Source organism: Megalopta genalis, chromosome 11 (assembly GCF_051020955.1).
Source record: "Megalopta genalis isolate 19385.01 chromosome 11, iyMegGena1_principal, whole genome shotgun sequence".
NCBI lineage: Eukaryota > Metazoa > Arthropoda > Insecta > Hymenoptera > Halictidae > Megalopta > Megalopta genalis.
Genome location: NC_135023.1, coordinates 6,093,578 through 6,115,836, shown reverse-complemented (window position 1 = coordinate 6,115,836; position 22,259 = coordinate 6,093,578). Strand labels below are relative to the sequence as shown.

General features: G+C 37.3%; 4 protein-coding genes across 13 annotated transcripts; 2 read left to right on the top strand and 2 right to left on the bottom strand.

Annotated features, from left to right (window-relative positions):
* Positions 1-5: 5 nt before the first annotated feature.
* Positions 6-15,335, top strand: LOC117226107 (DAZ-associated protein 2). 3 transcript variants are annotated; one of them, XM_033480109.2, is made up of 6 exons: positions 6-162; positions 9,065-9,139; positions 9,210-9,313; positions 9,436-9,597; positions 9,677-9,843; positions 10,170-15,335. In XM_033480109.2, coding segments are annotated over exons 1-6 (525 nt in total). In that variant the 5' UTR covers positions 6-146; the 3' UTR covers positions 10,171-15,335. The 3 variants fall into 3 exon arrangements, with proteins under 3 accessions (XP_033336000.1, XP_033335999.1, XP_033336001.1); XM_033480108.2 differs by having other exon boundaries at positions 9,677-15,335; XM_033480110.2 differs by lacking the exon at positions 9,065-9,139 and having other exon boundaries at positions 13-162; positions 9,677-15,335.
* Positions 15,336-15,406: 71 nt separating this feature from the next.
* On the bottom strand, positions 15,407-16,675 carry LOC117226108 (protein FAM136A). Of its 2 annotated transcripts, XR_004491715.2 has the most exons (4): positions 16,185-16,675; positions 15,917-16,057; positions 15,554-15,842; positions 15,407-15,477 (listed from the first exon to the last, which is right to left on the bottom strand). XR_004491715.2 is itself a non-coding variant. In XM_033480111.2 (3 exons), the coding sequence occupies exons 1-3, from the start codon at positions 16,269-16,271 to the stop codon at positions 15,636-15,638; spliced, it is 435 nt and encodes a 144-aa protein (XP_033336002.1). In that variant the 5' UTR covers positions 16,272-16,675; the 3' UTR covers positions 15,407-15,635. The 2 variants fall into 2 exon arrangements, 1 of the variants encoding a protein (XP_033336002.1); XM_033480111.2 differs by having other exon boundaries at positions 15,407-15,842.
* Positions 16,676-16,817: 142 nt separating this feature from the next.
* On the top strand, positions 16,818-20,048 carry ATPsynbeta (ATP synthase, beta subunit). The gene is made up of 7 exons (XM_033480096.2): positions 16,818-16,977; positions 17,822-18,025; positions 18,122-18,385; positions 18,468-18,811; positions 18,882-19,107; positions 19,191-19,420; positions 19,504-20,048. The coding sequence occupies exons 1-7, from the start codon at positions 16,872-16,874 to the stop codon at positions 19,675-19,677; spliced, it is 1,548 nt and encodes a 515-aa protein (XP_033335987.2). The 5' UTR covers positions 16,818-16,871; the 3' UTR covers positions 19,678-20,048.
* An 87-nt stretch (positions 20,049-20,135) lies between these two features.
* Nse4 (SMC5-SMC6 complex kleisin component Non-SMC element 1) lies at positions 20,136-22,117 on the bottom strand. Of its 7 annotated transcripts, XM_076525200.1 has the most exons (8): positions 21,841-22,117; positions 21,610-21,669; positions 21,341-21,514; positions 21,140-21,270; positions 20,956-21,070; positions 20,589-20,879; positions 20,399-20,511; positions 20,136-20,323 (listed from the first exon to the last, which is right to left on the bottom strand). In XM_076525200.1, the coding sequence occupies exons 3-8, from the start codon at positions 21,387-21,389 to the stop codon at positions 20,276-20,278; spliced, it is 747 nt and encodes a 248-aa protein (XP_076381315.1). In that variant the 5' UTR covers positions 21,390-21,514; positions 21,610-21,669; positions 21,841-22,117; the 3' UTR covers positions 20,136-20,275. The 7 variants fall into 7 exon arrangements, with proteins under 7 accessions (XP_076381315.1, XP_033335992.1, XP_033335995.1 ...); XM_033480101.2 differs by having other exon boundaries at positions 21,610-22,117; XM_033480104.2 differs by having other exon boundaries at positions 21,341-21,433; positions 21,610-22,117.
* Between the last annotated feature and the right edge of the window lie 142 nt (positions 22,118-22,259).

Sequence of the window (22,259 nt, the reverse complement as noted above, 5' to 3'; positions counted from 1 at the left end):
GGAGCTACGGGCAGGCTCAATAAAGGGCGCTAGTGTCCGTCAAGTGTCACAGCCGTTGCTCGTCTCCTCAGTATTGAAACTTGAATCGGTGATTTAATTAGGAATAACGTATTTTTTTGCTAGAATTTGTGAAACTTTAAGCAATAATGACCGACAAGAAAGGTAATTATACACCGTAACGCGCAATAACGACTAGAAGTATGTGTTACACACGTTAAGAGTATCTCGTGTTTTTGAGTCGAGGATATACCCACTTGTCACTCGTACGACGGACAATTCTTTTTTTCTGTTGGCTATTAGCTATCCGACACCTGTGAAGAATGGTGCACATTCAAATTCTATCGAGGATCTGTATCGTTTGTCCTCCAAACAGATCCTCGTCCTCGCGCGACGAGAAAAAAACTTGAATTACTACCCAGTGACAGATAAATCAATACCGCATTCTGTGTGGGAAATACAAAATGGCTTCCAGAGCTCGTCCTGGATAATTTTCGTGACGACTCTTTATTAAAAGTCGAATGCAATTCAAAAATCGACGGTTTTTGTTGCGCTGTTATCAGTTTCCTTCACTCTATGCCACGTTCCGCTTTATTTATGCGCTTTTCATTGACTCGGCCAACATGCATACCCAAGTACGCATTATGCATATATTCACGAGTTGTGTGTGCTTCGTACGATTAAAAAAAAAATTTATTGAGCGATCAATTGTTAAACACTGCCAAGAATCGCCGTATGCTAATATTTTTTCATTCGGAATTAATAAAAATCGGTTTTGCAATGTAATTAGCAATATATTTATAATAGGAATGATTTTTTTTTGAGATCGAAATTATTTTTTTTTTATTCCAAACAAAGCATTATGACTTTTTTTGTCGTACATCCTTGGGGAAATACAGTAATTTTTAATTAATTGTATTATAATTATACAAAGATTGAGATTCTGTGAAAATTATAATATCAGTTGATTGTACATGAATTAATTTTTATAGAAACGACGATATAGGTATCCAAAATACAAAGAACAAAGTCAGATATTACAAAGTTTTGCTTATATTAATTATTAAACTTCTTGAATCATCATTAGAAGAAGTAACAATAAAAATTAAACTTTCTGATGATCCATTGTTTTCTAAAATTAAGAGAAACTTTAATTTATATTTTTTTCATTTTAATATAAGATCTCTGGAAGCCATATGCATCGATATAATGGAGTTAACAAAAAGCTATTCATTTTCATTAATATGGCGATCGATGGATATATTAAAAAATTTAATTCGCACAGTTTATTTAATAATTTATTATTTCAGCAAATAATTAGGAGTAGTACTCTACGAGTACAAATTACTCACATATTTGCAAAGTATTAGAAATTAGCTATGCTATTTTTTGCTTGTACAATAATTAGACACGAACAGATATCAGTTATATTGGGATGTTACAAACTTTTTAAAAAATATTTCAATATTGAATGGTGCAACATTGCTACGGGTATTATACCTACAATCGGTATTATATACATACATACATAACAACATGCATTGAAACTGTTTACAAAGAAATCAGCCTGCGACTCGTACGAGTGAGGTACACAATTTACTTTGGCAACAGATTTTCTCGAGTTTGGTACGTGGAATATGGAAATCTTGAATCGACGTACAGCTCGGAACCACTACACTGTTTTATAGTAATCCACTATCGTACTTGATTAACAGCTCGGATACTTATGCGATTATTCCTAATTCAGTCGGCTCTGTTCCTAAGGCAGACGTGTGAGATTACAGAGCGTAGCGTTTAAGGGATGTGTAAAAGTTTAGTCTGTAAGTAGATCAGTTTTATACGCTGTGTGAACGAAACACGCAGGCAAGAAATTAATAACCGAGAATCGAGGATAATACTGGTGCAAATCTCTGCGAGCGTATTATCGTGACACGGTATAGCCGCTAAAAAACCGAAGGATAGCGCCTACAGTTGTGGCTGTCAATATGTTTGCAGCGGACCATTACAAAGACGATTTGATCCCAGTCAGTAGGTGGAGCTTCGGAGACCGGCGTTCGCGCAGCCTAAGCCACGTATCTAACCTCACCTTACTCTATATATTACCTTAACTCACTACGTGTTTATATACCAACATATATTACGTATCACACGATATATATATTATATATATATTCCACCAATATATATATGAAGATATAGATGCACCGTGCGCCTCCCGATTCAAAAAGTGAAGACACGAAACCGAGTAACAACATGAAAACTTGGCTGATCTAGATTTCCCGCCATCGGTCGTTCGAAATATCGAACATTAGTCCCGGCCCCTTCCGGCTCCTCGTGTCGTTAATCATATTGACAGATCGTTGATACTAAGCGATCGTGCATCTGGCTAGCGTATAAAATGACAATAAATATGTGACGATACTTTGAGGAAATCTGGGAGAGATTATAGAATGAATGTGACTAATCTCAGTTTCCTCGTTTTTCCAGGTTTATGTTGGTTAGACGCTAAATGCCATGATTGGCAGCGATAAGAGGATCGAGAGATACGCGTTGAATCTGAAAGAGATCGCTCGTTGAAAATCCGTCGTTTTGTTACGGAAACGGAAGTGCTGCGTTTCTTGAGTTTACGTCTGAAGAATGACCTGTGCACTTCCGGTCGCGTAATGCTCGAGGGGTTCTTCTACTTTAGTGCTTCAAATATTTTTCTTAGTTTTACACGATAGAACTTTTTTCGAAATTCTCCGAACAATATTCTTATCGATTAATTCAATACAATTTTCTAGTCTCCTGCATTCAGAAAGTTATAACACATTTATTCTATGTAGAACTATATTACTCTTTTAATTTTTTATTTCTAGAAAAACCAACGAATTTAATTATACTACTCCATCCACGGTAATATCGATTGCATTTTACTTTCATCGATTACGATATAATTCGTTGAAGAGCATGATTTCAATATACCGTCCTTTTTTAAATGGAAATATTGATCAGAATTCGTTTCTACTCTAAAGTAGGAGGATCCTTTGATCTAATTAGAAAAAAAAAAGATGTGCAAAAAAAGAACAGTGATCCTTTAGAAACGACGACGAGGGTATTTTCGTAAGTCCTTCGAGATGAATGCGTTTAAACACGATCGAGACTTATACTTTTTGAATTGGAGACGTCGGCTGCTATATATCCAAATCAATATGAACGTAAGATATTGATATGGGTGTACAAATATTTCGTACTGAGACCGTGGTATTGGCTGATTGCTTAATTTATTCTCTTTTTTTCTCTTTTTTTTCCATTTTTTTTTCTGGTCGCCCATCGTGCCACGCGTGGCGCAACCATTCAAGAGGCGAACATCTTCGACGAACGATCAATGAAATGACTCGTTGTTAATTAAAACGTCCACGCGAATCCTCTTTGAAATAATTGTCCACGGGGCACGATGGGCCAGCGAGGTGGACACGAATGCTGTATCTAAGCTCAGCGTATTTATATGATACTTCTACTCGATAGAAACTTGGTAGCTCACTTTTAACAATAGTGCATGTCGCTTCGGCTCGGGCTACAAGTTTCTTGTTATTAATTCCAAAAACAAAAGACGAATATAATGATAAAAGCCATCAAATAAGATCTGTACTCGATCGACTTCATGATTAAAACGGCTTTCGTCGGCCGCCATTTCCGTTCGACCAAGGACTTTACAAAATCGTAAAAAGGCAACGATAGAGACGAAACTTGTGGTCGTTTCTGCACGTGTTTGTAGTTGATATATATATATACATATATATCCAGATGAATTTCTACTTGTTCCTTCGACAATGGTAGCGTGTTTAGCTTAAAGTCCCATTTTGAAACGGGAACAGAAAAATAAACGTAAGGAAATAAGTAGCGTATATACGTAAACATATATATACGTGCACACTCTGTATCACGAATTACTACGGTAGTGCTCGCTAATTCGAAGAAAACGAACAAAGAAAAATTAGTCGGACAATCGATTCGGGAATCTCGTCGACACTGTTCAACGAAACAGCAAAAGAGAAGAAAGCACGATTCGTCGGAGACGGTTGAACAAAACCGGAAGCGACGAGGCGTGTTTTCGTTAAGTGTCGTTAACGAAAATGCCCAATTATTTTTGGGTGCGTGAGTGCGCGCGCGCGCGCGTGCAGCGCATCACGACAAGAGATCTCAAGCGAAAAATTCAGTTTGCCTGCATCCTGATCGGTTTTCTGTGCAAGTATATAAATATATACATAGCTTTGATGATTTTTCACGTATTTGTAATTTTAGTTTTGCATGCCTTGGAATGTATATCGGTAGTGGCACGGGCGCGGTTGAACGCGCGCGAGCGCGTACGTGCGCGAGCACCTTTTACCTCTTAAAATCTCTGTTATCGTTATCCTTGATCGACCGGCAACGAAACGAACTGAAAGGATATGGTCTTCGTGCGTGGAATACAATTGCAAAAGGTGCTCGCGCAGCGCGTTGCAATGCATGCTCATATAATCTGTTGTGATAGACCTTTTCCATGATTCTATCTTTTTTACGTTCGTACGTACGATCGCTCGTTACCTTTTTAATTTGAGTCGGCTTCCTTCCTTATCATCGAGAATGAAGACATTCGTTTTGGTGTCGCGTGTTCTGGCTCGCGTTTTCTCCGGATCGTTCGAGAAAATCATTCGCGATTAAGAAGGACACGAGCGATCTGTTTTTCGTCGTTTTTTAATCGTCGTGTAGCCGAACAGTTTAGTAGTATGTCTTTTTGGAGTCGGATATACAGAGACGTTCCTATTCCTGTCGTGAACGAGACATCGAATTCATTAACATCTTGGTTAAATTTTTTGATTACTTCGCGGATCTATCGAGGCGATCGACAAGATAATGATTACACGAAACTCGCGTTGCGATACGCGAAAGAAACGTATGTTCTGATGAAACGGTTCGATTGGCTACACTTGTCGCCGCAAGATCATAGGAATCTCTCTCGAGCATTTTTGAACTGCATGTGCATGTTTGGCAGAATCTATCATGTATACTGTTAATAGTGAGCTTAAAGATGAGATTGCGAGTCGACGACAACGGTCGACTGTTGCCGAGAGTGTCGAGACGTGCCTCGAATCCGCCGAGACTCAGTGACCTGGACCGATATCCCACGAAAATGGATCATTGATCAGGATCTTCTTGAAATTCAAACCAAAATGGTGGGAACTACAAGTAATCTTGGTCCATTAGACTTTGATAAAAGCCTCGCTCCTGGACAGCGCATCCGTGTTCATGCATTTCAATTCTTCTCCGAATTCGATCGTTTTTAATATGAAATTATTATCACAATTTCAAGTTGATTCATTTCTAATAGATCGAATAGAAGTTTCAATGGAAACACACTCCACATAAAATTAGCGGTGGTTACATCATGTTTGCCTTGTGATCTATGCGATCTTATCAAATGAAGACGTTTTTTCCTTTTATGCTTTCGTTAAATTATATTGCTTCGGATTTCGTGCACGAAAGACTGATGAGATTGTAGTGTTCCATGAGAAAATTCTTGAACATTCCATGGCCTCCCTTGAATGAAAAATAGAAGAATCTTGCCGGAGGTGGTTGTGTGGATCGGTCGCTGGGTCTCGTCGAGACACGAAGACTGTTCCACCGAAGCATTTCGATGAGATTGAAAGATCGTCTAATTTACAAAAGAAAGAAAAACGAAAACCAAAAAGCAAAAACCGAAACGGGGCGGCAGGATTCGCCCGGTTTCTCTCTCGAAACGGGCGAAACTGGAAAGACCATCTGGCACGAACGGTAGAACTAGGTCGAATATGCTCATTGGGACAAATCAGGCTTTAAAGAAAGCAGACGGAGAGAAAGACGGAGAAGGAATGCGTGCGTGTACGAGAGATAAAGAGGGGTCGAGACCGCTAAACTGCTGAGAGAAAGGGGGAGGCGGAGAGGGAGAGCCCGAAAGAAAGAAAGAAAGAGGGAAAAATTAGGAGCACACAGAGAGAGACCAAAAAATAATTATAATAAATGAATTTACCCAGCAAAACTCGTACTAGCATAATATTGAATATTCTGATCAATTGTTATTGGATTCGATGATTGTTTGCACCGTGGCACTGACACATAAATTTATTATTCGATTGGGGACTGATCCGACCGCGATGGACAACGAATGCGCCTCGCTTTTGCTACTATTCCAGTCCGAGAATCATAAAATAATGACACGAGAGAACTATGATAAACGAAAGGAAACGGTGTCGTCCTACACACGCGAGGCCATCAAGAGCAATGGAACATAATTCGAGGAGAGCTCGTTTCCACGCGTTGGACCAGTATTCAATTATCATGGACAATTTGGTGTGGGCTGACATCTATGTTAGAGTACAACATGTCCATCCACTGCTGCTGAGCTTGAGCTATTCATCACACGCAAATCGAACCTAAGAGTTTTCCGTGGAAACCGTGAGATATCCGAGAGAATCCGCGGGGACAAGTTCCGATTCTAACATTGTTCCGAACGTTCCTCTTTGCGCGTGATCAATGGTAACAGCACGGAGCGTAACTTAGTTTACTAAAAAAAAAAATAAAACAAAATTGGGCGTTCTCGCGGTTGCCATCGGGAACGAGAAGACAGAGGAGGTCGATCGACGCGAGAGGAAAGATAAAGAGAAAAGTATATCTCGCTCGTGGCAAGGTTCGCGCGAGTAGCGCCCAATTAATTAATTATATATTACGCAATTACGGATAACTTTTAATCATGTTTGACCTTTATTTTATGGATATTTGCAGAAATTTGTGGTTTGCTGAATCTTGTCACAAGTTTTTGAATGTGTGGAACTTGATATATACATAAACATTCATATACTCATATTTATATATATATACATATATATATACATATTGATATATATGTATATAACAAAATAACGTATACATATATATATAATCTACTTCATTTTTTTCTGTTCATTCGTACCACTGTACTCATTGTATAAATTACACATTCACCGCCCGAAACCAAAAAACGAACAAAAAAAAAGAAAAAACGCATAAAAACGAACGAGTTGTTCTCTCGGATCCGAGACGTTCTTGTTTGTTTGTTTCTTTTTTTTCATCGGAAATTAGATCGTTTGTTATCGGTTTTTTACCACAACTGTCTCACCTGACCGAATCTTGATTATTGGGCTTGTTTTTAACATCACCTTTTGGAACAACCCCCATTTACCCCCTTCTTACCCATGGCTTTATTTTGGCTCTGTTTTTTGTCATTCCTTTTTTTTCGATGTGATCGAGCCTGCACGACTCGCGAATGGCCATCATGAAAAATTTGTCTTCTTGTCTTTGATCCAGAAATAATTTATTTTCTTTTTAAAAAGGTGTCAAATTGAGAATTTAAAATGAGAAAATTTGATTCTAACTACACTCTTTGAAAATTTTAGTTCCGTTCGCGTGCATTGGGCCAGTCGACGAGTCCCCGAGGGTTCGATTAATTAGACGAATGTATTTGGCTTTTACCTTGATTGCGTAACGCTATTTGCTTTGAGATCGGTTTCGTATTATATCTTAGTTTTAGAAGTAAAAGGTAGGTCGATCAATACGCGAGTTTTCATTTGAGAATAGTTTCTCATTTTTTCTTCTTGATTCTTATATTCTTGTTCTTTGTCCCTCCTCTTTGTTTGATTTTCCGTTCGATTCACAAAAACCGACTGCCTGATGATTACTTTTTTGACTATGTCGATACATTACATAATACATATATATATATATTACTCGTAGTGGCTGTATTGTTAGATACTTTATTGTACTTTTTCTGTGTATTTACGTTCAAACAAGGTGAAAAGAATTCAAATTTCATTGATTATTTTTTTCCTGTTATTTTACGAAAGAAAGTAGTTAAAGAAAACAAATCTTTTCGTTTCTTCGTTCTATCTCGACGCGCGGATTCAATTGTTTTGTTTCGAATAAACATATTTTCCAACGGCGAAGTAGCTCGTGAACTGATCCGATGATCGATGAAATCAGTGACAAGATGTACCACAGATTGCTCCATTCTCAGATTCCAAACGTACACGTACTGTTGTTTCTTTAATTCACGGCCAAACCGGTCGCAAGTAAATAGTTCGCTAAGCTATTCTCAAGTGTCTCGCTTTCAACTATGCCTCTGTCGAGAACCCCATCGGAAATCGAGCGTTCCTTGTTCCTATTATCTGCACGACGTTTTTTGATACTCTCTCTATCTCTTCTTCTATCCGTTGACGATCGTCATTTTGGAAAACGAGAACAAACGGATTTTCGACAGAGGCGTAAATGTTTTTTTTTTACTATCAGATGCCTGTCTTGTACCAACGCAGTTTACGCGGATGCGTCGCGTTACTTCTTTTTCCACATGTATGCATACATATATGTATATTGCGTATACATATATACCAAAATACCATATATATATAAGTATATATATATATATCTTGTATCGTTTACGTTTTTTTTTACCGATCGACTCCTCTCTCTTCCGGTCGCCGATTATGTTTCCGTTGATTGGGAAACTTGACTTGCATTTGCGTGACGACGGTAAACTCGAGCGGTAACAAGAGAAGGCAGCGATACCGTTTTTTCGGTTATTTCTTTTCACCATTATTTAGTGACTAACATTGTTTGAGCTTTGAATAGTACCTTGATAAAAACGGTGTATGTCATGTGTAAGATATACTTGGGTGTGGGAGTACCACTTTTGGAGTTGGGACGTAATCGACGCTGGGTCACCTGTTGATCAGTTAAAGCTTGAAGCGAAGGGTCGAGCAATTACATTTTTCAAAGCAGCATGTCTGTTCGACAAGGCGTCGGATATGTCCCAACATTGATAACGCGAGTCAGGTGATCTGCAGGGCACGTGAGAGAAACTGGCCGAATAGAGTATGAAGTATGAATAACAAGCAAACAGTTTCATTTAGTGCCTTGTCGGTACCTGACGCGCGTCGTCCTTTATCCTTCCTGGCAGTGGTACCACGTACCGTTGGCTTAGAAGAACCTACTGCCAACAAAGTGAACGGACCTGCATTTTCCATTGCATGTGTTACAGCATACCCGGTGACACCTCATCCACCAACAGGTTTTGTCCCTGCGCCGGCACAGCCTGCTACCTACGGTGGTACACGTAAGAGATTCATCTCTGGTTCCATTTTTATTAGTTCCAATGATCCGATTACATGCCGATTCTACAATAGTTGCAGGTGCCGCACCGTACGGAGTCTTTCCTAACCAGCCCCAGCTCTACGCTGCACAGGGTCCACCACCACCGACATATGATCAGACTCTTACACATCCTATGGTGAGAATTTACCGATATCCCTAGTAAAAGTCGAGCGAATCACAGATAACTGTAGCAATTGTATTACAGCTTTCTTCAAGCATTTACAGAGTACGGAAGCTAAGAATTAATTGTTTTTGCAGATGTATCAACCGATGTATGGTCAAGGATACCCTGGATACTTGGGCTCATGTTATCCTGCATACGGGCCACTGCAATATTATCCACCGTTAGCCGCAGCTGCAGCATACTATCCAGCAGCAGCAATGCAGCCTCCAGTTAGGCCCCCTACGCTTGTGATGCCTGTAAGAGTTCAGTTTCATATCTATCTTGCTCTGTGCAAGGCTCCGATCATTATGACTAATTAACTGTTTTATTTTGAAGAATGGGTTCGATGCTACTAATCGATTCGATAGTATCTCACAACCCGTCTTGCCACCTCCACCAACAGTTCCAAACGCCGCCCAACTAGCTGCAATGGCAAGCCACAGCGTGGCTATATCGCAAAAGAAAAACTTCCTAGGAGGAGGAACAGAGGGCGGTTACTTTTGGTAAACCATTATACCTTTTGTGAAACACTAAAAGTCTAACAAAGGCATATTGTTGTCGAAATGATCCATGTAGGCAAATCCGATTTTTGTGTTAGAGTTCTACTATTTTTTACATTGGAAGCAGCTAATTATTGAATTAGTATTAATTTTTGAGCGCGGACCGATCGCGAAGCGCGAGTTAATATCTATATAGAAAGAGAGCTTAGAGAACTTGATAATATTCTGTTCCTTTCGTTGAAGATCATGGTTTTTTAATGACTAAGGAACAGGCAGGTACACACGCGCATCGGGTGAAATAAATGTGATCCCTTTTTTTTCTTTTTAAGATCTTAGCGATCGGTCGGCGCCTCGAACATACTATGAAATTTAATAAGAGAATCATTAAGAAGGGAAGACTCGTGCGACGCTTGTCATGCGGACTCCAAAAAAAAAAAAGAAAGAGAAACCAGCGGCTACTTAAAAATTAAATTGGGGAAAAAGGACGAGACGTATATTTTGTAAAAGATGTGTGAAAATTTCATAACGAGAACCCAGCATATTTCGAAAGAAATACGTTATGGTCTTAGAACGATGACTTCACGAGAACGATCGAGCGATACAATGAATTTTTCTGACGTACTTAAAGTAGAGTCTAAGAAAATGATTATTTAACAAACAAAAAAAAAAAGAACAGGAAGAAGAGGGAGGCATTGTTTTAAATTGTACGACTGCCAACGAAATCGCATTTTAAGGACGGAGTAATTCAGCGAAACTATTCGACTTGTCACCACCCCAAAAAGACGTTTCAAAGTACGTTTTGCTCGATCATTCTGCATTTAACGATCTATACTCGAGACGCACGAGGTGTTCCAGTTTGTTTATTATTATTTTTCTTTTTTAATTAATTTAAATGAAAAGGGTTATTGAACGCAAGCGAGAGTTGGGAACACGGTGTTGTTCTTCTTTTTAGAGTTAGCGGGGTGAATACCGTGCATCAATGGACGCGAGTTGTCTCATTCGCCTACAGGGATCGATATTCAAAGTGTGTTCTAAGCCTTTTTTAAGCGCGATTTGGTTTTCTGCAATGCAGGCCGAAGAGCAAAGGGGCTGCTCACGTTATTTCTGTTACTTTTTACACGACTACCATTCTAGTTTCTTTCCCTCGAGAATTCTTTGTTCCCCACTCCTGGTGACCACCAGCAGGTAGTCTTTATTTTTCTCAAAGTAAAAGATTCTCGTTTTACTTTGCGAAAAACGATAACGAAAAGAAAAGAAAAAGAAGTATGAGAGAGAACGATCATTAATGGGTAGCCCTAACGTTTAGAGAACAAGAAAATAAAAAAAGATTATGTACGTGATAGGAGCCTGAGGAATGCGTGAGAGTCGTTCGTGGTTGTGACACTGTAATCGTAAAAAACATGCTTTGTAACGCGATTTAATGTCGTGTAACTTCAGATCCAACTTCAAATCTATTGCATACATCATTTTTTCGTTCCATACACGCGAATTTGGTTTTAGATAGTATGCCTTACGAAAGCGCCTATTGTTTGGTTTACTTTGCTATTCGAAGGTGAAAAGAAAAACAGAATAATCAAGAAGAAAAACGACGATGTTCGAGGCTCCGGAGTGCCAAAAGCGAAAAAAAAACTATATATATATATACACATATATATGTATATATATTCATATATATATGTTCTGAATTACCGAAGATTCTCACGTATTCGACGACTTCGAAGATACTTACTACTCTACCTAAAAGAAAAAGAAAAACGAAAGAAAAAAGTACGCACTCTCTTCTTTAAACGATCAGTAGTCTTTCCTCCTAGTTGTTTGATGTTTCTTTTTTAAACGCAGATTAGCTAGGTCGGCTAACAAAGTTATTATTTAATTGAAAATGAAAGGCTCGACCGCGCCGTTCGAATTTCTTCAAGCAGGTTACAATTGCGCTTTGATTGAAACAGTTACCATGTAGCGTCCCCGTACATGAAACATTGTCGCGTTTCTTAACTATATATATATTTTTATTTCCCTTTTTGTATTATATTCGAAACTCCGTTGACATCCGGACAAAAAAACCTTCACGAATTTTCCCATGGTTTCTCTGTTAAATGTTTAGCGACTGTATGGGAACTGGTTTCGACCGAAGCTCGCGAAGGAAACAAATAGTTGACTCAATTTCAAAGTACAAATCGAATATCCATGTAAGTAGAGGGTGAATTCGCGGCGACGCGGTCGAGCCTTATCGTCAGCCATATTAGGCGAGTTGCAATGATGATACGGTCAGCAACGCAGCGGGTTCGTAACGGCCACGGTTTAGGATACAATACTTATTCTCATAGCGCTCTCAAGCGCCAAGCCGAGCAGGATTGTCATACATTATCTATGCAAGGAGCACTAAATATATATTGTATTTGAAGCATAAAAGCATTAAAGCGTCTCTGTTTTTAACATTTTACCCACCGAAAATATAATTATAGAATATATTTATATAATTTTCGCGAATTCTATAAATATATTTATAGAATTTTCTATCAGTGTCCTTTTTTTGAGTCAGAAATTTTTTACGAAATCTTCAGCTCTAAATAAGTTTTTATATTTCTTGTTCTATCTTTATGAGAGTTCGTGAAGCTCCTAGCATTTCACGACACCCATAAATGTACAACAAGAAACACACTGCCGTTAAAAATTTGCTCCTGAGTTGCTAAATAATTGAATTTAGAAAAGGCTCCTTGCAAAATGTATAGCAAAACTATAATACTCGCGCAGACCCCAAGACGAGAGCATTGAAGCTATCGGAGTAAGTATTGCACTGTGGTGTGCAGAATTGTTAATATCGGTAATGGAACGATTATTTTGTGAGATGCTAGGAAGATCATGTATTGTTAAGAATGTAGAGACAATGATGATGATGACGACGACGATGATGATGATGATCATGGTCTGATTGCACTGATACGAAACGACTGTTTTGCTCCGCAATCATAGCATATATAGTGCGATGTGAGCCTGCGAATGGGGCACATTGTCGTTGCTGCATTCGGCAGGCTGCACAATTTAAACTCGATATTAATTAAGCAATGAAGATCGAAGAAACTAATTTACAATCGGTGATAGCTTAGGATAGGACCAAGAGAAGAAAACAAAAAAAGAAACGCAGTTCTATTTAGAAATTTTTCGAAATGGGTGTTCCGGCAAAAAAAAAGAAGAAGAAAACTTGATCAGTACATCTACACATACGTTTCGCAATTTCAATCTTGTACCGGAGGTGAGAGGGCAGGCATATTGTTGTATCCCGCCCTCGTAACGCGATAGGAAGCGAGTTTTTCTGCTCCACGGATAAAGAGCGTAAAAGAAAAAAGAGAATAAAAATAAAAAACAAACGAAATTTTGCAATTGAATTGAATGCGAATTAAAGTGATTTCTATTTTGCCTTAAAAGGGATGGAAAACAAAGAGAAAAAGGGACTCTATTAGTTGAATTTCTGCGGGCGCGTTCATCGCTACGGAAGTCAAACAAAATTTTACAGGCCATTTATCGAGAGAGAAAGAGGGAGAGAGAGAGACAGCGTCGTGTCAGCATTTTGAATTTTGCACTATTTGAGACGCAGGAACTTCCTAATGAAAATCGATGAATACCACACAAGGCTCTCCAGGATTTTCCCGCTGCGATTGTATCAGTATGTTCTACGAACGCAAAGAAGAAGAAAACGACAAAATATAAAAATGTTGTTCTTTTTTTTTTCTTCGCGAGAAAGAAATCTCCGTTTTGTTTTAGGGTAATTTCTAGTTATTCTTTTCCTTGGAATTGTGACAGGATATTGAATAAAAATGTTAAAACGTATTACCGGACACACTACAATCATAAATGTTATTCAGAAAGACATTGGGTTCATGACTTTTTTATTTAATCCTCCGCAAACGATCATATGTTACTCTTGCTTTCTGTTCGTTGAACATAGGGGCACAGCCTGGGCAGGAAGATTCTGGTACACCCTATACGAATATACCGTTCTTTGTATTTTTGTGATATTCGATTACCTCAAAAGTCCCGACGAAGAGCGCAACGTAGGTCTTGTACTTGTCTTTTTGATTCTTTTGTACCGAGTCGATCGAGTCTAGTATGATCTTTACGATCCAAGATGAAAACGGTAAGACGATAAGATAGAGAGAAAGCGCGCGCGCGAGAGAGAGAGAGAAAGATATGTGAGCAATAATTGGAAATGAAACACTTTTTTATAAGGCGAAACGCACCACCCAGTCAAAAGAAACGCATGTTTGCCGCAGAGAGAGAGAGAGAGAGAGAGAGAGAGAGAGAGAGAGAGAGAAAGAAAGAAAGAAAGAAAGAAAGAAAGATAGCGCCGTGAACCTACGTTTTCACCTTGTACCTTCGATTACTATTCTTTTTCTACCAGACGTACCTACTACCAGCTACTCGTATTAAATGTCCAAGCGTTTTTGATAAGGAGGCGCGTTGATCACAATCTTTGTTAAACGAGAAAACGAAAAAAGAAATCTAGTCCGAAGAGTCTGACTGAGATTGGGATACAGAATGTTACATAGACCGTTCTTTTTTTTTTCCACAATCCATGCGACGCCAAGTACGAACTATAGCCGCAGCATTCACTTATACCTCGAGAGACATCGGAAGAAAATTGACGTTTCCCCTCCGAAATGGAAAAGCGAAAAAAAGAATAAGTAAATGAAAAAACTCATGCCATTCCACTTAACGACATTGAGCTACCTACGGTCATTGACACGTGTTTATGAGGCATATTTTAAGAAACTTTGAAACATCGCGGTACGACGAAAATTTCAAGAGAGATGATGTCGTGTTGTTGCTCGACAAATGTAATAAAAAGCAGAAAACAAATTAAGAGAAACACTCTCGTCGAATTTTTGCGAGTTTGCATATCAGCGAAGGGCCGCTAATGCTTTGCCCTTTCCATTGCGCAATAAATGCACCAAGTTACCAAAAGAATCTTTGCAGCTACGACAAAAAATTGAATGGAATGAAATAACAAACGAATCGAAGTCGAACTTTGTTCATTAAAACAATCATGAGAAACGAAAAAGAAAAAAAAGTAAAAAATACTTATGAAAGATATAAAGCCCAATGTCACAGATAAAACTGTTAACACATACACACGACCGAAACAAGTGAAACTATTACTGTGTTGATATTTATATTTAAATTATTCTTATTTAAACAATTTATTTGCAGATTTCTACAAATTTAGATCACGAATTTACCGCGACATATTTTGACCTATTATTTTATATCCAGCAAGAGTGGTGGAAAGGTTTTATATCATGAAAAAAAGTGTGCAATAAGCGTAATGTCTATTGTAACAATAAAGAAATGATATTAATTGCAACGATGAATTTGTTATTACGTTGAGCGAGCGAGAGTGTGAGAGAGCGAGAGAGATAATAATAATAAAATCAGGAGAAACGAAAATGTACCACTGCAATCATCAAGTGTACTAGTTAATAAATACTATGATCATGGAATTCGTTACAACCAGCCTTCTCTTTGCTTGCCACAGTTATGACAACATTTGCTGTGACGATTAAAATACAAATTGGTAACAAAAACTGTTGTATTGGATACAAAATGCTACATAATCTGCAATGCAACTCAGGTCATCATTATCTGTAATTAATAAATTGTGGTAGTGTATGCACATTTCTATGTACTCTAAATGTATGAGACCTAGAGTTATATTTACCAGCATGTAAAATTATTTTCTTTTATATAAGTAAGGTAATGTACATAGTGTTCATTTGATTGCATTAGTATTCACATTAATTTTATTGCTGTTCATACTTTTTACTAGCTAAAACTTTCTTCATTGTTTTCTCTAATGTAGGTAACATATCCAAATAACTATCTACACATTTTGTAGCACATTTATCAAATTCATCACTGTATCTATCTACATCGTTTTGTGTAGGATGCGGTCCCATTTGATCTTTTATTTTATCATTGCAATCCATAACACACCTTTGCAATCGATTCTGAAAAAAAATTATTATTTGTCATGTTGGTTTTCAATTAATTTGTTTTTTATTATTAGAGAGTGATTCAGTACCTGAACTCTTTCAAACTCTCCTTGAATATAATGTTGAGCTTTATTTAAAGAGTTGCTGCAGTTCTCTACACAGTGGTGTACTTTCTGCATGCTGTAAGTTTCATTGTCACAGCATATTGCAGCACACCTGTGCATGTCACCCTGAAATAAAATTATTTCTGAATTGCATTTCTATTGTCACATACTACAGAAATATTCATTAATGTATCATGGCAGAGTGCAAGTAATGAAATAACCTAAAAACACCCTTTAGTGCAATCAAATATACCTGCATTTTTCTAATATGAGACTTGTCAATCTGCTCCACCATTTTATTCATATGCTCTTCAACTCGTTTTCTCTGTTCCTCAACCATTTTTACTTATTCGATACTAAATAAAAGGGAATTAAATAACCGGCTACCTTTAAAGCTGTATCAACACTTCGCATGGAAAATTGTAGGTTAGGTCATGTACATGTGTAGTTATATAATTGAAGAAGAATTTATAATTGGCGGGTCCAAATAGTCAACAATATTTATAAAACAGACTACTATTCAATGAAGAAAAGAAACATCATGATCTATTTCATTAATAAAAGTACAATTCAAATGAACGGTTCCATAGTAGAATAACGTATGTATGTACTACAAAGTAGCATGAAAAATCAATATATGATTTAATTTCAAGTACCGTTTTTAGATACAAAACGAATGAAAGGTTATTTTTAATATTATGTATATTGTATTTTATTTCAATGCATTGTAAAAACTGGAACTGTTCCATAAGAACACATAAGAACACGGCTTACGATTGTACGTGTACGCAGTTGTATGCAACGATCCAATAACGACTTTGCGCAGTAGAAATGCGCGCAGACGTGGTCTCATAGAGCGCATGCGAAATTTGTACAATAGGGTACAGTCCATACGAATTGGAAATCATTCCGGTCGCCTTTCTTCACTTGACCGGCCAAGATGTTGAGTGCTGTATCAAAGGCAGCCGCTGGAGCCCTGAGGGCCGTCAAACCAGCCCTTCTCCAAAATGAAGCTGCGAAAGTATCCGGAGTACTGTCCGTGAACAGTGAGTAACCGATTTATTATTTTATCAAACGTTCTTGTCGCCCTGTCGTAATCAAACTCGTAACACTGTCCGCACCGTTCCTCATCGTGTTACAGCCGACAAGTTACAGAGCCACCAGTACCACCCTCTAGAATTTTACCGTCTCAATCTGATACTTCAAACTGACTTAACATTTATCTATTTTATTCTTACAACTGACATACGAATATCGAGGAAAGGAAGCATTGTATTGATTATATAATCCGTATTATTTGACCGTACCGTAGTGGTGATACCACTGTGCCAACATGGCGGCATTAAGGTCATTTCGACTAATTTTTGACTGCATTGAAACGGTTTTTTGTCATGACTACAATTGACAGTATTTCGATCATTGTTCGGTTTTTATTTGAATCGCATTTTCTCTCTTGAATATCACGGTGTAAGAAATACCTGATTTTCTTAGACTTATTATCATCAGTCAAGTCTCGTGGACAATCGATTATCTTTCTTTCCTTGTATAAGTTATTAAACAAGTTTGAACTTTCGATAAATACATATCATTTGCACTTAATAAAGTAATTACGGATACTTATGCAGTCTGAAATTCAAGTTTGTTAAGTTTTCATTGAAATGTACACATGTAATTTGTATTATGTAACTTACTTCTTGTGAGTATTATCTAATATTCAATCGAGTTTATTTTAATCATTATTTCATCTATAGGTCCTATGGATGCATAATTTCTGAGGAAAATAATAATTTAACATTGGATATATAATTGTGAAGTTTGACAAATGTTGGTTGGCCGTGTACAAAGATAATTGTACAGATTATTTAATATTCACTGTTTATTTACAATTAGGTAGAGATTATGCAAAGGCTGCAAGCAAGAGTGGGGCCCAAGGAAAAGTTGTGGCTGTCATTGGAGCCGTCGTTGATGTTCAGTTCGATGATGCACTTCCACCAATTCTTAATGCCCTGGAGGTTCAAAATCGTAGCCCCAGACTAGTCCTTGAGGTTGCTCAGCATCTTGGAGAAAATACAGTGCGCACCATTGCTATGGATGGTAAATTAACCTTTTTTTATTATTTTTAATCAAATTCAAATAATGTTCGATGACCATTGTACTTATAGTTTTCTATGATGAAATGTATTTATACAGGTACTGAGGGTCTGGTTCGTGGTCAAACTGTTTTGGATTCTGGATACCCTATCCGTATTCCTGTTGGTGCTGAGACCTTGGGTCGTATTATCAATGTCATTGGTGAACCAATTGATGAACGTGGACCCATTCCTACTGACAAGGTTGCTCCCATCCATGCAGATGCTCCTGAATTCGTAGAAATGTCTGTTGAACAGGAAATTCTGGTAACTGGTATCAAGGTTGTGGATCTTCTTGCCCCCTATGCCAAGGGTGGTAAAATTGGTAAATTTGATTTTTTACATATATATGTAACCTCATGGTGCAATGGTCTAAACAATAATATCAATACGATATGATTCGTTAGGTTTGTTCGGTGGTGCCGGTGTCGGTAAAACTGTATTGATTATGGAGCTGATCAACAACGTAGCTAAGGCCCATGGTGGTTACTCCGTGTTTGCTGGTGTGGGCGAGCGAACGCGTGAGGGTAACGATTTGTATCACGAAATGATTGAATCCGGTGTCATCTCCTTGAAGGACAAGACCTCCAAGGTAGCTCTGGTGTATGGTCAAATGAACGAACCACCAGGCGCTCGTGCCCGAGTCGCTTTGACTGGATTGACCGTTGCCGAATACTTCCGCGATCAGGAAGGACAAGACGTATTGCTCTTCATTGATAACATCTTTAGGTTTACACAGGCTGGTTCAGAAGTATGTGTCACCTATACTTTTCTGTTATTTTCGATTTAGACTTTCATTAATAATAATTGACGTTTCCTAGGTATCTGCTTTGTTGGGTCGTATTCCATCCGCCGTCGGTTACCAACCAACCTTGGCAACTGATATGGGTAGCATGCAGGAACGTATTACGACCACCAAGAAGGGATCCATTACATCTGTGCAGGCTATTTACGTGCCTGCTGATGACTTGACTGATCCTGCTCCTGCCACCACATTTGCTCACTTAGACGCTACTACTGTATTGTCTCGAGCTATCGCCGAACTTGGTAATTAAACGAATTGTTACTCTAATAACGTTCCAATAGATTCTGGAAGAAGACTAACATTGTCGTTGAATGATTGATATCAGGTATTTATCCCGCCGTCGATCCCCTTGACTCTACTTCCCGTATTATGGATCCCAATATTATTGGAACAGAGCATTACAACGTTGCTCGCGGTGTACAGAAGATCTTGCAGGATTACAAATCACTTCAAGATATTATCGCAATCTTGGGTATGGACGAATTGTCTGAAGAAGACAAACTTACTGTAGCCCGTGCTCGTAAAATCCAGAGGTTCTTGTCTCAGCCATTCCAGGTAACGGTATCTCTGTATTTATTGTATCGCTGAAATTGACTTTCTTTTGTGCTATGTCATGATTGTTAATTATTTTTATATAGGTTGCCGAAGTGTTCACTGGCCATGCCGGAAAATTAGTACCATTGGAAGAAACTATTAAAGGATTCCAGAAAATCTTAGGTGGAGACTATGATCATCTTCCAGAGGTCGCCTTCTATATGGTCGGCCCCATTGAAGAAGTAGAAGCAAAGGCAGAATCGTTAGCCAAGCAATAAGACGAAAACACAGTCATCGTAATCATGTCATTAATAAATAATTAAAACGATCTTCTAATAATACAAACCTGTTTCTTTTTTATTTACAAGAGGAATATTGACTTCTATCCAAAATTGTCAAGTGTCTTTGTATCGAAATTGCAAAACGGGGATTAGAAGATTGTTTTTTCAGTTTTATGAAAATTCACAGAGACGTACTAAAGTGTTGAGAACATCGTGAACATAATTAGCCACAAAATTTCTGTAAATTTTATAATTCTGTTCAGGATGTTTTCCACCAGCTATAGATCGAAGAACATTGTTATTATTCAACATATACTTAAGACACTATAGTATATGTTAGGAATTAATAAAAATTTTACAAAAACGTATGGATAAATGCGAAGTTTCAAAATCATCCTTCGTTTTCGTAAAACGTTCTTTTTTTAAGTTGAGACAGGAATAGAGAAAAATACACATTTATTTTAAGTACAAAAGTATATTTTTTTCTGTTATTTTAAACGAAATAATTCATACTCTTTACAAAATATAGATCGAAAATGACAAAGATTATTCTTACTGCAACTAATATTGAAATCAAATGTTTTACGTTCCGTTATTAAAAATTTATCATAGGTTTTTCTATTCGATAAGTGTCTTTAAGCATCTGAAATAGAAAGTTATGTTTGAGAATTGACTAATTGCAATTAAAGAACTACAAGATGCATCGAGGTACTCTTACCTTCCACTGATCCATATTTAAGTAGACAATATTCTGAATATTTGAAGTTTGTCCAGTTGTTGTTCGCATAGTATCTTTTGTACATGGTTGAACCACTAGGATCCCAGAACTATCTACTATCAAAACGGAGTAGTATTAAGTAAGCTCAGAAGAAAACTATATGCTTCAGCAATTACTAAAAAAGAAAGACCTTTTGTCACTTGTATTTTTCCGTCCCTGACTAGGAAAGATATTTGCAGAATATTTTCGATCGTTTTTCCAAAGTTTGAAGGATGCAAAACAAGCTTGAAGAAATCGAGAGGTTTATGATTAGTTTTAAACTGCCGCGTAATAAAAGCTTTCATTTTCACAGTCTGTTCTAAGCCTTCCTCTTCTTTATCAACGACTTCAACATTTTCAGGCCTTCTTATCTGTGCCCGAGCATCTCTGATTGCTGGTTTTCTTCTAGTTATGTCCTTTCTCTCCAATGGTACTAATGTACCTACAAATAAGAAAAGAAATAAAATATTCCTTACTTGCCTACACTACTTATAAACATTTAAAAAACCATATAAAACCTAATAATGTGCTGTATTTAGGAGTTGTTTTAAAACATTTTATAACTTTGTTTTCTAAATATGACCAATCTATTACTTCTGATTCTATATTTGGTTGTTGTTTTACATATTGTACCTAGACAAATATAGAAAATTTGTTATAAAAAAAAATTAAACATAATATATGTTATATTGTAATACATACCACTTCCTGCGCAAATTCTACATAATTATAAGTGCTCATATGCTTTGTTAAAGCACGCGTGCATTGTTTTAGGACTTTAGATGATATGTTCATCATTTCAGAATCTAATAATACTTGCTCTTGATTATGTACTAGCAACATATTAAAACATTAGTTATAGATAAATGTATAAAAAAAGCAAAATAATAGGGGTATATATACTTTTTTCACCCAGAGTTGTTTCATTGTTTATAATATCTGTTTGTTCCATACATACGTTTAACGTGTTTATAGTGATATCACCGACTGCCTCTTCTGTAAATTACATATTCTTACTAGTTTATTCTTATAAGAATATTCCATGCAACTGGAACAAGCTGTATTTTTAAAAACGAGCTGGGAGAAGAATAAAAATATCATATTACTTAGTGTCAGATGATGCACATTCTACAACTAAGTTGATGCATTAGTGTTAATTAAAAAATTATTACACTTTGAGATTTGCTACGTTGTTTTGTAGTACATATGACATCTTTTTCTTTCGACTCATTCTAAATATGCATGGGAAGCATGAAACACTCTATATTATACAATGTATGTGCATGTGATTTATTTAACTAATTTCAAAATTTGTTACATGTCGTACATATTTTTCGTGATATTAATACGTTTCTAGATAAATCACACATATTATATACATTAAATTTACATAGAGATCTTACGAAGAGATTCGGCTTTGGTTATAATTTCCCTTAAGATTTCTTTACGTTCCTTTGAAGACCGTCCAGTCACGGTGTTGTCCACCAAATTAGTACTTTCACGGGACATTTTAATTTCTTTCTTCGCTACAATATTATTGAAACAACTTATCAAAAATTAGAGTAATAGCAGCAACAAATTTCTGGTCATGTTTGATATGTTTGTAATCAGCAGTGGATTTAACATTAACTATGTAGTATTTAGTAAGTGCTGGTAAGTGCTCTTGTGCAATTGTCGATGTTACGCTCTCTTATTCATTCATAGTTTTCTCTTTGCTTTTGACTGCGAGGACAGCACTGTCTCAACAGTGAATCGTCAGCCAATGAGAGCAAAGTAATTTCACTCCCCATCCTTGCATGCTACGCAAGTTACGGTCCGAAAA